This window comes from Myotis brandtii, unplaced genomic scaffold, assembly GCF_000412655.1.
Source record: "Myotis brandtii unplaced genomic scaffold, ASM41265v1 scaffold277, whole genome shotgun sequence".
Classification (NCBI taxonomy): domain Eukaryota; kingdom Metazoa; phylum Chordata; class Mammalia; order Chiroptera; family Vespertilionidae; genus Myotis; species Myotis brandtii.
In genome coordinates, this window is record NW_005360548.1 from 440,045 (window position 1) to 458,309 (window position 18,265).

Sequence of the window (18,265 nt, forward strand, 5' to 3'; positions counted from 1 at the left end):
TCTCATGCTCATGGTCTGCAGATCAGACTTGGAGAAACTCTCATCTCATCAAACCTCTTTATTTTACAGGTAAGAAATTTAAGGCCCAGAGTGGGGAAGTGACTTATATAAGAGCACATACTAAATCAGTGGAACAGCAGGATATGATTTCAGTTCCAGCCAGAACTCATTTTCAGTTAAAAAAAAAAAAAAAAAGGCGGACCTTAGTGTTGAATGAATTTCTATCTACCTATCATTACCCAAGTTATGAAACATCAGGCAGGACTTCTCCATAAAGAAGCCATTGATTTCTTTCTTGATGCGTTCATTAGGAAGGGACAATTACCCCACAGCTTAGTAAGTAGTTCAAAAGGCCTTCCCAAGAGCCTGCAGGTCATTTATAGGTAACTTTTTTGAGCACATTGTTATGGACCTTTGGGGGGAGGAAATAATTCCCTCTACTCCTTTAGGTTCCTTTGGCTCATCTAATAATTAACTTTACACGAGACATAGTCACAAGAGAACATGACCAAATTTAATTACATACATATGCATGGGGCCCCCGCATACATGAGAGTTTCAGAGATGGAAAATAAAATGACATGTATATGTCATCCTGAGCTAAAGAATATGGTAAGTGACCTGGGTCTTCAGAGGAGAGGAAGATAATTCATAGGTTGATAAAAAGAGCAGATTTTTAGTAATTAGGTATTTTCCCTGCTATACAGATAGGTCATAAAAAGTGATCTCTGGTAATACCACATTATGGGCAAGCCCGTAACTTAAATTCTTCTAGGAAGTTAAGGGAGAAGGAGGGTAGAAGTCTCTCCTGAGCCTGCAGGGTCTCTATTGTCTTTAGGTCAAAATAATCTACATAACAAAGTAGCATATTTTGGGGAGGCTGGTCTGAACCCCTTCAGTCCCGCCTTTGAAAATTTCTGAAAAGTTTCACATTCCAGAAGTTGGGCCAATAGATTGCTCCATCTCATCGAACCAATCTCTTAGTTATGAGAACAGATGAGTTCAGTTAAATAGTTGTATCTCAGTTCAGAAAGTGGTGAGGTGGCCCCCCCAAAGTTAGGTTCTATGGTACAAGAAATAAGGTATTTTATAAGAGGCATCTCTGTGGAGAAAAACAAAAATAATAATTAATGATTGGAGAAGACTGTAATCTCAGGTTCTGCGTTCTGAAGGCCATCAGTCAAGCAGAGTTCCAGATCTCGGCTCAAGTCCTCTTCAGCTGGGATAAAGGCAGGCAGGGACTCTGACAGATTTCCCTGGTCTGCAGTTTGAATGTCTGTTATCTTTCTGAGTGGCTGTCCAACAGGCACAAAGATTGCCCATTCAAGGGCTACTGTGGTGATTTCCTTCAGTTAATATGAAGTCATTTAGCTTTAGTTTGCAGGACTTCAGGAAAAAGAGAATTTTAGTTCATAATGATTCCAAGTCAGAAAAGTGAGAGAAAAATTGGAAATATTAATTCAGAAAATCATAGTAGGTATTGGAGGACACTAGAATTCAGGGTCTAGTCCATTTTACAGGTAGAAAAGAAAACCTCAAAAGATAACAGATAGCAGTAGAATTTGATATCCCCAAAGGCATGTTACCGAAACATCATTTTTCTCTCTAAAATCACCCCTATTTTTACCAAAAATAGCCAAATTCAGGCTAATTTGTTTGTAAAATAAATCTAGTTTTAATGAGCTTGGCCTGTTCTTTACACAGGTGTAGCAAGAATAATCAACATCTATAGTTTCTTTTGAATGTGTCTTGCTAGAAACTTTCACAAGGAATCTTCAGATTGACTTTTAAAGGTCTCTTGAGACCAGGAAAGTCAAGCAAGGACTTGCCATAAGACTCTGCCTGCAGTGCCTATAGATTTGGGTAAATTCCTCTCTTTTCAAGGTCCCCAAAATATCCCGAGGTTCCTGTGCCTGCCACAGGGCAGGACCTTTCTTACTCATCTGGTAAGACTGCTGGGAACTCTGTAAGAAAGGTACTAGGCTGGCCCTGGCCGGTTTGGCTCAGTGGATGGGGCGTCGGCCTGTGGACCGAAGGGTCCCGGGTTCGATTCCGGTCAAGGGCATGTGCCTTGGTTGCGGGCACATCCCCAGTGGGAGGTGTGCAGGAGGCTGCTGATTGATGTTTCTCTCCCATCAATGTTTCTGGCTCTCTGTCCCTCTCCCTTCCTCTCTGTAAAAAATCAATAAAATATATTAAAAAAAAAGAGAAAGGTACTAGGCTGAATTTTCCAAGTAGGCTTTATTGGCTTCCATAAATCAATCTTAGTTCCTTAGAGCTGTATGTTATATCTGAGTCTATGCCTGTCTCTCTCAAATATGACATTTCAGTCAAAGGTTTGAATAATATAGCCAGTAGAGAGAAAAAGATAAATGTTTCAACTCTGCATACAAAGGTATAATTTACCAAATTGCACTACGTCATAGGTAGCTTAGGAGAAAAACAGTTCTTATATCTGGAAATTGAATAAATTAAGCAGAACTATTTCAAAGCAAAGTCATAACAGTTTTAATTATCATTTTTCCTTTTAAAAATTTTAATAGAATTTATTGGAGGTGGCACTGGTTTCAAGTGTAAAATTCTATAATACATCATCTGTATATTGTATTGTGTGTTCACCATCCAAAGTCAAGCCTCCTTCTGTCACCATTTATATCCCCTTTTTACCTTATACTTCTTCCACCCCCTTTCCTCTGGTAATCACCATGCTGTTGTCCATGAGGTTTTGTTTTGGTTGTTTCTGCTTGATCCCTTCACTTTTTTACCCAGTCACCAACTCCTCTCCCCTCTGATAGCAGTCATTCTGTTCTCTCTATCTATGATATTGTTTTTCTTTAGTTTGTTTATTTTGTTCATTAGATTCCATTATCTTCATTAGTTAATTTAGTCCCATGTAATTAATTATTGTTGATCTTTTATTAGCAGTTTTATGAAGCCATCAGTTTCTTCATTAGAGTTCTGCAAATTCTTATCCTGTTCAATGGTATGATATAAAAGTTTATCAGAATCCTGTATTCTAGAGTAATATCAGAATCTTTTCCAAGAATTGCTCTGAAGATGAAACATATTTGTGAAAGCATCAAAGTAAGACAATAACTGTAAATGACAAAAATACTTATTTGCTCTTAACAATTTTATTCTACATGGTTAAAGATCTCATGAGAGTATAGTGAAATTGACAAGGAAATTTGCTTATTTCTGTAACACACAACTTTCTAAGATAATAACTAGTATTATTAGTAACAGCCTTGTACCAAGATATATCAGAATTTTAAAATTTTTATACAATTTCTAGAACGCATTAATACCCACACAAATGTAATCTAAGGAGGTTTAACATCACTTATTTGACAATGCTATCCATGTAACATATGTCCTTGTATATGGAGAGAGAACAAATCTTTGAGATATCTCAGGGACTCTATGACAAAGTTCAAAGTTAGCTAGAGGTCTAAAGGACTTCATTTAGAATTTAATTTGGGGAAGTTTGTCAGATATATCAAAGAGGTTGTAAAACACTTGACTCAATAGGATCATAGGTCATTATGAAACAACTAGAGGCCTGATGCACGAAATTCATGCAAGGGTAGGCCCTCGCAGCCCCAGCTGCTACCTTGGCCCTCGCAACCCTGGCTTCGTCCGGAAGGTCATCTAGACGGTTGTTCTGCTGTTTGGTCTAATTAGCATATTAGCTCTTTATTATATAGGATACTTAATTACTCATTTAACCATACCAACTATAAAAGATTTCAAAGACAAATACAGAAGGTCATTTAGTCGGGAGCAAAATTTAGCTCTTTTAATATTAACAATACTAGGTTTACTTAAAGACCTGCTGATAAAGAGCACAGGAAATCATATTAATAAAAAAATATTGCCTTCCTTTTATAATCTCATATCAGGGGCATACTAGTACAGGAAAACTTTTCCTTTTGGCAGGTAAAAGAAATATTAACTTTCAGTTTCATATAAGTACATTATTGATACTACAGCTCATTTTGAAAAACCCCTATAGATTAAGAATTGGTAGTTATAAAATAGTCATGGGGGTGTAAAGTACAGCATAGGGAATATAGTCAATAATATTATAATAACTATGTATGGTGTCAGAGGGGTACCAGACTTATTGAGGTGATCATTTTGTAAATTATGTGAATGTCTGACATCTATACTGTAGACTTGAAACTAATATAAAATAATATTGAATGTCAACTGCAATTCAAAAATAACTTGCACGCTTGCTCTCAGGAGCACCCTTGTGGCTCCCCCCTCTTTATTTCCCCCGAAGCGTTACCTTTGCCTTTCTCTCCCCTAAGCTCCAAGGACCCTTCTTTTGCTTCTGTAACTTATTTCCTGAGCCCACACAGTTCAGCTGGCTTACTTCCTAAATAAACTTTCTCTTATAATTTGAAAATAAATAAAGAAAAATAATTTTAAAACCCTATAATAACAATTCAGCTTTAGCCAGTTTAATTCTACAAGGTAAAGTTATCTCTCTGTCTCCTCTCACATCCCAACCAGGACAAAATCACTTTCATTTCCCTTAACTAAAACACATCTCCATACCTCATACGTTTTCAAAGCCAAGACACATCCCACTTTTCTTGTATATAGAGTTGTTTCCCTTTTTCTTATTTGTAGCTTTAATTACATATATTAGAATTCTTAACCTTTAGAAACCTTAAGTTCTAGTGAAAATTAAATAAACAATTGTAAATTGTCTGCTACACTAGTATTCTTTAGGTTGGCAAATTATAAACATATTCCATAATTTCTAGAAATATATACTTTTTCATAGTATAATTTTTCAATGTGGCATGAGACATGTTTTCTTTTAGTTTATCTGTAATAAGAAACCAAAAGTAGACAGGCTTCTGTTTGGTAATTAATGTTCCATTATTTTACCTTATTTGGAAATGATCTGGATATTCAATGAATTTAACCTGACTCATCAATTAACTTAATTAGCAAAATTCTAAGGGTGTAAGTTACCAAAGAGATTTGGAAAACTGTTAAAAGTAGACATATCATAACATTGCTAAAATAAACCTCATCTTACATACATCTACTTAATTTATTTGCTCTTAACAATTATATTTAGACTACTAATTTTATAAGACATTAATGCAATTAGCCATCACCTTAAGTTATTTTTCTTGATAAAATGGATTTATTCAACAACAAAAACAGGTAGAACAAAAATGTTATATTTAATTCTGATAACACCAAACACATACCTATCTTAAACTAAAAAAACTATGTTAGCTTTAGTACCAAATATTTACCTCAGAGCACATGAACCTGAAAAGCACTTGAGTTAGTTTATATTTTTCAGAAGTTTAATATATGCACTTATTTAAGCCAATTAAGTAGAGCTCTTTTACAAATTAGCAATATCATGTGGAGTAGAAAATACCAAACATATATGTAACAAACGTACATTTATAAACATTCATAGACACATATATGCAAACAGAGACCTTACATAGTTTTCATTTTAAAATTTTAGCCATGAGATGGGTATGATAATGTAAAACTTACCAGTTATAAAAGGAAAGTTCAGTTTATCTGCTCAGATGGTTAGAGATTAATATTTGTGAAGACAATTAAGATTCATATTTGTCCTTGACAACTAATCATATGGAAGCTGTGGAGCAGCTTGTATTTTTTTTTAGCCTCTTTTTTTTTTCTTTAGGTTTAGGAATTGGGAATGGGAAAGATAGATAGGTTTTGAATTGTTCCTAGGATTGCATTTCTGACTGGGAAGATTTGTAAAATAAGGAAAATTGATCTCAAGCTCTGAAAAAATTGGGTTGTAACTTAAGTGACATCATAGGGTTATGTACCCATCAACTACATCATCCTGATTTGCTTCTTTTCCTCTGGGTGCATACTTTCATTTTAGCTTAGGGGAGAAGACCTAAAAACATTCCTCTCAGGCTCTAAAATTAGGCCAATTTTTAAATCATAGAATTATTAAATTTTCAAATATCTTATCGGGTTTCAGCCAGGACAAACAGCAAATGTTTCTGGCAGTATTCAACAATGTCATGGATTCAAGATTATATAAATCTTCTGAACTTCTAGAGTCCTTCTCTCCAATAGCCCAAAGAAAGAGCTGACAGCCTGCATGTCCCAGGCAGGCAGAAAGCCAAGCTTTGGGACAAAGGCAATAGCTATCTTCAGGAGATCTTTAACTATGACCCTAGATTGGCCTTTGTCCACACAATAATCTCTTTAGAGTAGGAAAGCAATTTAGACAGAGGATTACCTGAATGAATATTCAAAGGAGTATAGAAGGGAGCATTAGGAATTACATCCGTCTTACATTTTAGGTATCCTCTGTATGTAAATTTAAAAAAAATTTAACCCTCATCTGAGGATATGTTTTTATGATTTCTGGAAAGAGAAAGGGAGAGAGAGGGAAATATCAATGTGAGAGAAATATCAATTGGTTGCCTCCTGTATGCTTCCCAACAGGGGATCAAACCTGCAACCTTTTGGTGTACAGGACGACGCTCTAAACCCGTGGTCGGCAAACTGCGGCTCGTGAGCCACATGCGGCTCTTTGGTCCCTTGAATGTGGCTCTTCCTAAGCCTTAGGAGTACCCTAATTAAGTTAATAACAATGTACCTACCTATAGAGTTTAAGTTTAAAAATTTTGGCTCTCAAAAGAAATTTCAATCGTTGTACCGTTGATATTGATTCACCAGAAGAAATTTCAACGTTGTACTGTTTCAATCGTTGTACTGTTGATTTTGGCTCTGTTGACTAATGAGTTTGCCGGCCACTGCTCTAAACCAACGGAGCCACCTGGCCAAGGTTGTGTCTAAATTTTTTTATTAGCCTATTGCAACAAACCTTTCAAAAAAGCTATTGAAATTTTTTTTCTCAAATATAGCCAACTTAAACGATCTATCATCTGGCCACGATGAGTAAGATTAAAAGCGACTCAAGCAAATAAGCCTTATTATGGCTTAACCAAGGATGCAAGAATCATCCTACATAACAGTACAAATAAAAAATACAGCCCTCACAAAATCCAAAAAAGTTTATTCCCAGAACAATCTAAGACAGCAAAAGCCCTTTGTTGCTACAGGCAGTCACTAACAAAGCGAAGAAGATTGAGATGACAAACCTTTCCTATGACAACTTCCCCTGAGAGCGGGCACAACCAAACTAAGAGACAAAGGGACAGCTGAATCCCCAATCTATTTAGCTGGCTGTCAGATGCACTCCAGTATGGCAGAGTCCTGTTTATTCTGATCACAAAGTCAAGTTCTCAGGACATAGCGCAAGGTGGAAGGAATAACTTCATTTGGCTTTTATGTAGGGGACCCAAGTCAAGTTTGTGTAAACAGATGACAGTATGGAGAGAACTGTATACCTCCTCCCCAGCCTGTGAGCCTGGCTCAGACAACAGGCTTCGAGGGAGTCTATGTCTGTGTTCTATCCCTGTGGTGTTTCCTTTTTATGAGAAAAGACGTAAGAGACATACACAAAGGAAACGATGACTCTCTCTGAGAGGAAAGTATCAAAGAAACCAACCCCAAGTGTTTCCAAGTATAGATGTACATAGGGGTGGTAGTCATAGTACCTAATGAGCCAGTGGGCACCACCCATCAGACTAGATTCTGACCTTTATGCTGGTATCTGGACTTGGAGGCCTTTGCTAAGCTATATGTGAAACTTTTAGTTGATAGATCATGGAAATGTCCAAAAAATCTCGAGGAAGGTGTGTCAGGGTGGTTGGTATCAGGAGGGCTTGGGACAGTTATTAACCAAATGGGGCAGAATCATTTCAATATTTCAGTTCCCAACTGTAGAGCTACACAGTAGGTGAAGCTCCTTATCAATTGTGGTACCCTGATGATTCAGCCACTCCTTGTTGGTGGTCATTTGGGGCCCTTGGCTTTGACATCCTCTAGGGCACTACTGTGTACCCCATCATCAACTCTGTCCTCCATGACTCACGGTACTTTGAGAAGCCAGACGTCTTCTACCCTGGCCACTTCCTGGATGTGGAGGGCAACTTCAGGAAGCGGGAGGCCTTCATTGCTTTCTCCATGGGTAAGCCACGTCCTTCCCACCCTATAAGAACACTGTTCACCCTTTCTTCTGTGTGTGACTTGCTCCCTTTGTCCAACCCCAAACGGGGTGAACATTTTTGGAAAAGATTAGAATTCTGAAGGAAAGAGAAAGTAAGACTCCCAAGAGACAAAGATGGTCCGAAGGGGAAGGACACGGAGGAGGTTGATGGTGGAGAAAAATGGAGACTAAGTCAGTGATGGAGATCAAGTGGAAGACACAGACATACACAGGCACCCACACGTATACACAAGGAACAGGCAAATAAATGATCCATTATTGAGTACCTGTTATGTGCCAAGAACTGGGAAAGGCATGTTCAGTTTTTCTTTCAAAATAAAATATCTTTATTGTTTTTTTCTAATTTTTATATAAATAAGAAAGTAATAAAGTTGAAAGTAAAAATCACCTGTAACTCAGCACCAAACCAGACTTGTTAATATTACCGAGATGTTTTTCCAAAATTTTTATTAAATATGTGCATGCAGTCCTAACTGGTTTGGCTCAGTGGATAGAGTGTCAGCTTGCATACTGAAGGGTCCCGGATTTGATTCCAACCAAGGGTACCTTGGTTGCAGGCTCGATCCCCTGCCCTAATCAAGGCATGTGCAGGAGGCAACCAATCGATGTGTCTCTCTCACATTTATGTTTCTATCTCCCTCCCTTCCACTCTCTCTGAAAAGTCAATGGAAAAATATCCTCGGGTGAGGATTAATAAATATGTGCATGCACACAAAGGTATGTGATGGTAGATAGATAGTTAGATAGATAATAGAAAAGTAGATGAGAGAAAGGTAAGGGGGGGGAAAGGGAACAGAAGGGAAAGGAAAAGGAGAAAAATTTGACTTATTTTTTCGTTAGCCAGTTATTAAAATTCAAGCCCTGGAGTATAGTGAGGACCAGGAGTCACTTGGGACGTTAAAATTTAAAGAATACTTACTTTCAGGTTTGTACAAGTACCCTGATCCAATCACTTATCAAATAATTCAACTTTCAGCCATTAACTTAAAATTTGTCATATGCTAAAAGGTTAAGTACCTTATGTCTATTTCTGGTTTGTTTACATTAAGTCACTGATCTGTCTTCCTCTTTTAACTATGAGTATACCGTAATGTCAGAATTGTTATATCTTTACAGTATGTTTTAATATTTTACAGGGGATAGTCTCCTCCATTACTCTTCTTTTTCAGATAGTCTTGTGGTTTCTGTGACACATTTTTTTCTTTCAAGTGTACTTTAGAATAATTTTTCAAGGTCTCAAAAAATTTCAATAAGATCTTTAGGAATTACATTTCTAGTTTCATTTGTATAGCTTTGACAACTTTACAAATTTAAGATACCTCAGACAAAAAGATAGTGTGTTCATTGAATCTACTCTTGTATGATTTGGTGGCATCTTGGATTTTTTTTTTAAACTAGGTTTTGCATATTTCATGCTAAATTTATTCCTAAGAAACATGGAAGAAGAGTGTTGCTATTGTTCATAGAACCTCTTTGTACTAGTCAGCTGTGGCTGCCAAAACAAAATGCCACAGACTGAATGGCTTAAACAACAGAAATCTATTTCTCACAGTTCTGGAGGCTGGCAGTCCAAGATCAGGGTGTTAGCATGGCCAGAGTCTGTGAGAGCTCTCTTCCTGGCTCACCGTTGTCCACCTTCTTGTGTCCTCCCATGGCAGAAAGCTCTGCTGTCTTTTCCTCTTCTTATAAGCACACTAATCCCACCATGGGGGCCCACCCTCACGACCTCATCTAACCTCAATTACCTCCCAAAGGCCCCACCTACAGGTTAGGGGTTCAATATGTAAATTTTGGGAGGACACAATTCAGTCCATATGACTCTACTAATAGTATTTTTAATTGTTTTCATTAGTATTATGCTTTTGGGGGAGATATTTTTTCCATAATTGGACTATTTTATAGTACTTTTATTACTAACAGTTTTTCACTGTGTCTGCTTAGGGTTCCAGATAATTGGTGTTTAGCTTCTGCAAATGATGACACTTTTAGTCAATTCTTTCTTACATTAAATCCATATGTCACTTTTTCCCTGATATCATGACCTAGCACTTCCAAAATCATGGTAAAGAATAGTAGTAATGGTGAGCAATCTTATCTAATTCCTAATTTTAAGAAGTATATTTTCATTTTTTTCATTAAGCTTAATGCTGACTATGACCTTTTCCAGATATTTGTGGTTATTCTGCCACTTATTTTTTCTCAATTTAAAATTAAATTAAAAATATCTTTTTTCTCTGCATTTTATAACAGGTTCTTTTTAAAAATATATATCTTTATTGATTTCAGAGAGGAAGGGAGAGGGAAAGAGAGATAGAAACATCAATGATGAGAGAGAATCATTGACTGGCTGCCTCCTGCACATCCCCCATTGGGGATAAAGCCCTCAACCCAGGCATGTGGCCTTGGCTGGAATCGAACCCGGGACCCTTCAGTCCGCAGGCTGACGCTCCATCCACTGAGCCAAACCAGCAAGGGCAACAGGTTCTTTTTGAAAAATTTAAATTAAGATTTGGTGTTGAATATTCTCAAATATTTTTTCAGCTCCTATCAAGATGGTCAAATTGCTTTTCTCCTAGACTTGTTAAAAAAATAGTAGATGTCTTAATGTCAGATCATACACTGTCTTGTAGAGTGGAGACAAGAGAAGCCCAGAGGAAGGGGGCAGGCCCAAGGCCCAGCAGAAAGTCGTGGCCTGTATTATTCAGGGCAGGCTAGCCTAAGATAAACAGCTTGAATATCTTAGCTGCTTAAAGCAAAAAAATTAATTTTATGCTCATGGAAATGTCCATCCCACTTCCGTAGAAATGGGGGCTACTGAGACTCTATCCTGACACATGCAGAAACTAGAAAAGCAACATAACACATCAGTGTAGCTCTCACTTTAATGGCCAAAACAAGGCCCATCCAAGATCAACAGGGCAGAGATGTTTATGCACCCAGAGGTGTGCCATGAATATTTATGAACAGTAATGCACTTTACCACACTGCACCGGGCAGCTCTCGGCCCCTCCTTTGGACTGCAGGGCAACAGGATGCAGTCCAAAGTGTGGCCCAGCCCAGGGACATGTTTGTGCTCTCCCTTGGTTATGCCAGTGGACAGCCTGTGCTAACATCAATAATGGATAATAAAGTCAATAAATGACTCCTTCTCTATGGGACACTTTGTGAAGTTTGACCCCATCTTTGCAGGGAGATATGAGTGGGGGATATGAGAAGCAGAAATATAGGGTGATGGTGGGAGGAAGTGCTATTCAAAATGCTTATCAAGCATGATGTGGCCACTGACCAATCAGAATTGCCACTGGTTGGTGCAAGATCTGGGTCTGGGAGGCCTCCCTGTTAGTTGCTGATTGTGGGCAGGTGGGGTACATGCAGAAGGGACCAAGGTGGCCAGACCACTGCACCACTCAGAAGCTTAGAGCAGTGACTGTGCACCAATTGTCAAAGTAGTTCAATATTTTAACAGCCAAGAAGGGTACTGGTGCCCACCTACTGCATATCCATCTAGGACATTTTCACATTTTCTCATAAATTGGCTTAGTTGGGAACATACTTAATCAGAGACACAGAAAAAGATAGAAACAGCAAACAGAGATCAAGAGAGACAGCGGAGGGCATGGTAGGGGATAGGCTGAGAGGAGGTGGGGACTGAGAGAAACTCATGCATGCACACACACACACACACACACACACACACACACGGTTGTTATGGTTGTTGGTATTGAGGACAAGAACAGGAGCATATGTAAATCTATGTAAATGAGCATGCAAATGTCTGGGAGGTGGAGGGTTCCCAGGAATCTCCCCCAATGACACACTCCCTCTTTACATCCTCAGGAAACTGCTTGTGCTCAGAGCTCTTCCTCTTCTTGACCTCCATACTGAAGAACTTTTCCTTGGGCTCTCCCAAGGCCCCAGAAGATATCGACCTCACTCCACGGAAGAATGGGCTGGGGAAACTGCCCCCTGTGTACCAGCTCTCCTTCCTGCCCCGCTGGGGAGAGAAGGAGAAGGGATATAGTTCCCTTCAGCGTCCTTGCCTCCAGCCTCCACCTGTATCTACAATGAACTTTTAGAGGCCGCCTACTCCTCCCTGCTCACTGTCCCCTCTGGAAAGTACCTTCCTGAGTCTCTCCTTCATCCAGTCTGCTAGGCACCATTCATCCCCAATGGTCTGCACTGCTGACCCAGGATAAAACCTTAGGGTTTCTGGACCAAGAAATACCTTCAGAACCTTAGTGATACCACCACCTCTAGCTCAGCTTGGGAAACTGAGGCCCAAGTGAGGGAATGATTTAAATCCAAGGTTACCTAGGGTAGCTGAGCAGAATCTGGTGCCCTGCCACTCTACCTTGTCTCCATCTATATCCCCCACTTCCACCCTCCTGTTTCTTCCTTGAGTTGAAAGAGCCAGGGCAGCCCTCAAGTTCTGTGCCATGTGACTCCAAAATGTCTCTCTTACCTCTCTGATTTTATTCTCCAAAACCAGTGAGATCAAAATAAAGCTCTGCTACTTCTGGGCCAAATGGTTATCTGTGCTGCCTTGTTCTTTTTTTATTTATTTTAAGTAAAATTTGCATAACACAAAATTAACTATTAATTTTGAAGTGTACAACTCAATGACATTGAGTAAAATGATAATGTCTTGCAACCATCACCTCTATCTAGTTCTAAAACATTTTCATCACCCCCCATTCTCCCCTCCCTCTAGCCCAGTGGTTCTCAACCTTCCTAATGCCACGACCCTTTAATACAGTTCCTCATGTTGTGGTGACCCCCAACCATAAAATTATTTTCATTGCTACATCATAACTAATTTTGCTACTGTTATGAATTGTAATGTAAATATCTGATATGCTATATGTGTTTTCCGATGGTCGTGACCCACAGGTTGAGAACCACTGCTCTAACCCCTGGCAACCACTGATTCACTGAACTTAATTATTATGGATATTTTTTATAAATGGAATTAGTATACAATAAGTGACTTTGTGTCTGGCTTCTTTCACTTAGCATAATGTTTTCAAAGTTCATCCACAATCCGGCATGTGTCATTATTTCATTCCTTTTATGGTTGAACTAGAGGCCTGTTGCATGAAAAGATTCGTGCAATAGGCCTTCCCTCCCCCTGGCTGCTGGCACCGGTTTTCCTCCGGCACCCAGGACCCAGGCCTTCGCTCCGGCTGGAGCCTCCTTCAAGCCTGCGCTGCTCTGGCCGGAGCCGCCTCCAAGCCTGCGCTGCTCCGGCTGGAGCCGCCTTCAGTCTTCACTCTGCTGCTTCGTGCCTACGTATGCAAATTAACCGCCATCTTTGTTGGCGGTTAATTTGCATATCTTGCTGATTAGCCCATGGGAGGCGTAGTGAAGGTACGGTCAATTACCATGTTTGTCTATTATTAGATAGGATAATATTCCATTGTATGTAAATACCACATTTTTTTATCCCTTCATGAGTTAATTGACAGGTGGGTTGCTTCCACCTAGTGGCAATTGTGAATAGAACTGCCATGAACATTTGTGTCCAGGTGGCCCTGGTTTTGTTTTTCTCCTCTTCTTTATCAGGGTGATGGAAGGTGCTCTTCAGTCTCTTTCAGACCTGAGGTTCTGGAAGGATGGGGCCAGACCACCTCTCTCAGATCCTCTTTACAGGCAGTTTAAAAGAGTAAATGACAGAATTGATAAGGTGGCTAAACCAGTGGGACCAAGTATTATTTACCTGGTTGATAAGTAAATACATCCACTCTTCACATTGAGGCTCAGAAGGGTGAAGTCACTGTTTTTAGGTCAGTGACTCAAATCTGAGCATGATGACTTGCCAGGCTGAGCTCCTAGGCACAGGGCAGGAAGAGGGGAGAGGGGCGGCTTTCCCATCAGCCCGTGCCTTGGTTTTTCTCCTGCCCCGTGCTGAGGGGCCCAACCAAGGCATGTCTGGAGTGAGGTCGTTTCACGGTGAAGGATGGGAGAGATGGATGGTTCCTGGGAGGATGATGTGGGTATGGGGCTGCCAAACAGCCAAAGGAACCCCCTCCCCTCTCCGGTTGCATCCTCTCTGCCAGGCAGGTGCAGTGTGTGCTGTCTCCAGTGCTCAGGAGAAGGGAGGCTGGGGCTGGGAAGGGAGGAGGGGCTTACTGCATTGTGTAAGAGACTTTGCCTCTTGTAAATAACTTATTATTATAAAGCATAAAGCAATTTATTGTTCCACATTATAAAGCATTTCGTAGTTTAAGGCAGGTAATTTCTCAATTTATAAAATGTGTTGTCCTGAGCAAAAACCTTTTTCTGTTTACATAGTATTCTGCGGTATAAAAGCTCTTCGTTGTTTATAGAACAATTTGTATAAAGATTTTAGATGGTATACAGAATAAGCATTTATAATCACTTTGTGGTTTAACAAAGCATTTCACAACTTACAACACTTTTACTGTTTCCAAACGCCTTAGCAGCATGCATTGTTATAAAGTAATTTCCAATATTACAAAACACACACATATTTTATTAATTCCTTTGTAGTGTTCACAAAGAAGTTGCCATTCACAAGGCCTTTACTTCTCCCTACAGAAAGCATCAAAATAGAACAGGGCTTAATGATGGTGCAAGTGTTTCCGAGCCACCTGACAGGAGTTGACAAAATGCCCAGGACTCATTTGATAACTGTTCACTGAGAATCCACGGTGGTCCAGGCAGCATGCTGAGACTGGTAGTTATTTTCTTCCCCACTTAATGTCAGTTCCAATAGGGAGATGTCCTGCCCTATTGAAACTGACATCAAGTGAGGGAGAAAATAACTAAACAAGATAATGGCAGACAGTGATAAGTGCCATGGGTAGAGGACAGAGTGGCAATGATAGTGAATAAGAAGGGTTGGTAAGCTTATTGAGAGCAAAGGCTTTCATTCACAGAGCAATGCAAGAATACTTTCCCAAGCAATTGGTTATCTACAATGTGCTTTCCTGTTTAGAAAGCACTTTGGAAGTCATCACCCCACTTGACTCTAAATTAACTTTGGGAGGTGAGTAAACATCATAAACTAGTGTTGCTTCTAAAAGATGTTATCTAGTCCAACCCCACCTATCAGACATTAGGAGAATAAGGCCTAAGAAGTGAGATGGATATTCAATGTCTCAAAGGAGACCAATGGACGGGCCAAACTTGGAACCTAGGATTCTAGGCTCCTCCTGCTTGTCACACACCATCACAATCCATGTTCACAGAAAGGAGTTGGAATTGGGGCTACTATTGTGGGATGGAGCCCTTATACCCGCTGAATCTGATGCTAACTCCAGGTAGTTAGTCTCAGAATAGAATTGAATTGTAGGATGCCTCATTGGTATCAGAGAATTGATGGCAAGGCAGACACAGGGGCAATAAGAGTATTGAGGAAAAGATTACTGGGGAGAAAAAGGAGGGGAAGAGGGCTAAAGGAAAGAAAGGACAAGAATAAATGAGGCAAAGAAACACAAAAGATGATGAATGAATGAACTTTAATGTGCCAGGTAATGTTCTTGTAGTAGGCGTGTTCTTATATCTCACCTAGAGGGGGTCAAATATATGGTGACAAAAGATGATTTGACTATAGTAGGCGTGTTCTTATATCTCACCTAGAGGTCAAATATATGGTGACAAAAGATGATTTGACTTTGGGTGGTGAGCACACAATGCCACATACAGATCATGATATCATAGAAATGTACACTTGAAACCTATATGATCTTATTAACCAATGTTACCCCAATAAATTTAATTTAAAAATAAAAGTATATCTTATACTTGGATACAGAAAAATTTGTTAGCAAAGACCTGAACCCAAATGAAAACCTCAAGTCTTTCAACCTGGGACCCAAGCTGATGGGGAAGCAGCACCCTGAGGCAAGTTCTTCTCATACAGATGACAGCAGCACAAAAAGCTACCAAAGCTGGGCCACCAAATTCAGACTGTTTGCTTCCTGTTGGATAACGAGTCACATTGTCAAGCCCAACATCAATGGGGCTGGGATACAAAAAATGGGAGAAAATGTTTTCAAATCATATTGTAGAAAGGACTAATATACAAAATACACACTTTGTATATTACACCCTAACAGCAAAAAACAAATAATCTGATTAAAAATGGGCAGAGGATCTTAACGGACAGTTTTCTAAAGAAGACATACAGATGGCCAACAGGTACATGAAAAGGTGCTAAAAAAATCACTAATTATAAGGAAAATACAAATCAAAACCACAATGAGATAACACCTCACAGCTGTTAGTATAGCTATTATCAAAAAGACAAGAAATAATACATGTTGACAGTGATGTGGACAAAAAGGAACCTTTGTGCACTGTTGGGAATGTAAATTGGTACAGCCACTATGGAAAACAGGACAAAGCTATCTAAAAAAGTTAAAATCAGAACTACCATATCCAGCAATCCCTCCTTAGAGTATTTACTTGAAGAGAAAAAAATACTAATTAAAAAAATATATATGCACCCCTATGTTTACTAATCAACCTAAGTGTCTGCTGATGGATGAATGAATAAGGAAATTGTGGCATAAATACAATGGAATATTATTCAGCCCTAGAAAAGAATGAAAGATTGCCATTTGTGACAACATAGATGGATCCTGAGGGTATTATTCTAAGTGAAATAAGTGAACAGAGAAAGACAAATATTACATGATCACTCTTACATGTGGAATCTGAAAAACAAAAACAAAACCCAACCTCATAGAAAGAGAGAAGACAGTGGTTGCCAGAGATGGGGGATGAGGATAGCCAAAATGAGTGAAGGGGACCAAAAGGTACAAACTTCCAGTTATAAAGCAAATAAGTCATGAGGATATAATGTACAGCATGGTAACTGTAGTCAATAATTCTGTATTGCATATTTGAAAGTTGCTAAGAGAAGTAAATCTTAAAAGTCCTCACCACAAGAAAAACACCAATTTGTACTATGTTTCATGAGGAATGTTAACTAGACTTATTGTGGTGATCATTTTGCCACATATATTTATATCAAATCATTATGTTGTATATTTGAAACTAATATGATGTATGTTACCTATACCTCAATGAAAAAATAATTTTGAAAAAAGGTTTGGGAGAGAATAAAAGAAAGATAATTATAAACAAAAGCATAGACAATGACACAGGGCCTTCATTGCTGGAGAATTGGTGACTTCCAGCGGTAGGAAGTAGGGAGGAATAAGAAGTAACTGTTTTATGGATATAGGGTTTTCTTTAGGAGCAAGGAAAATGTTTGGAACTAGATTGAGGTGGTGGTTGCACAATGTTGTGAATATATTGTGAACGAAAAAGCGGCCACATACTAAATCTGACAAGAGAAATTTTATTTCTCTTCCACATAAAGGATGTCTGGACGTAGATATACCAGGGCTAGAATGACAGCTCCATGAAACCTTCAAGGATGTAAGTGCCTTCTGTCTTTCTGCTCTGCCACTTTAAGCAAATGGCATTTATTTCTATGTTGTGCTTTTATCTACCCGGTTTCACTTCCCTGTATGGTCCTAGGTTAGAATGATGATGGGCAAGATTTGTGAGGCAGAAATGAAGCAGATGCCATTCTTCCTTTGTTTTTAAAATTTAAAAAAGTTTTCAATTTTACTTGACATTTAATATTATATAAATTTCAGGTGTATAATTTAGTGGTTAGACATTTATATAACTTATGAAGTGATTTCCTCCTGTAAGTCTAGTTTCCAGCTAACACCATACATACTTATTACAATTTTATTGACTACTAGAGACCCGGTGCATGGATTCATGCCCTGGTGGGGTCCCTCGGCCTGGCCTGCACCCTTTTGCAATTCAGGACCCCTCAGGGGATGTCAGAGAGCCAGTTTCGGTCAATCCCTATAGGCCAGGCCAAGGGACCCCACCGGTGCACGAATCCTCTAGTATGCATATAAAATGTTTGGCTAATCTCTTCCCACCCTCCCCTCTCCGCCCTTCCCTCTGAGATTCATCAGTCTGTTCCATGTTTCCATGCCTGTGGTTTCCACTCCTGCATTGAGCGTCTGCCCCCTGGTGGTCAGTGCTTGTCATAGCTACCAGTTGGCCAGTCAGCCCATGGCTTAGGCTTTTATATATATAGACTAGAGGCCCGGTGCACAAAAATTTGTGCACTCGGGGGGGGGGGGGGGCCCTCCGCCC

General features: G+C 39.3%; 1 protein-coding gene across 1 annotated transcript; it reads left to right on the top strand.

Moving 5' to 3' along the window:
- The first annotated feature begins 3,057 nt into the window (after positions 1-3,057).
- Positions 3,058-12,626, top strand: LOC106726521 (cytochrome P450 2B11-like). The gene is made up of 3 exons (XM_014541711.1): positions 3,058-3,084; positions 7,930-8,071; positions 11,948-12,626. Exons 1-3 carry the CDS (start codon positions 3,058-3,060, stop codon positions 12,184-12,186), a joined length of 408 nt encoding a protein of 135 aa, XP_014397197.1. The 3' UTR covers positions 12,187-12,626.
- Positions 12,627-18,265: the final 5,639 nt, after the last annotated feature.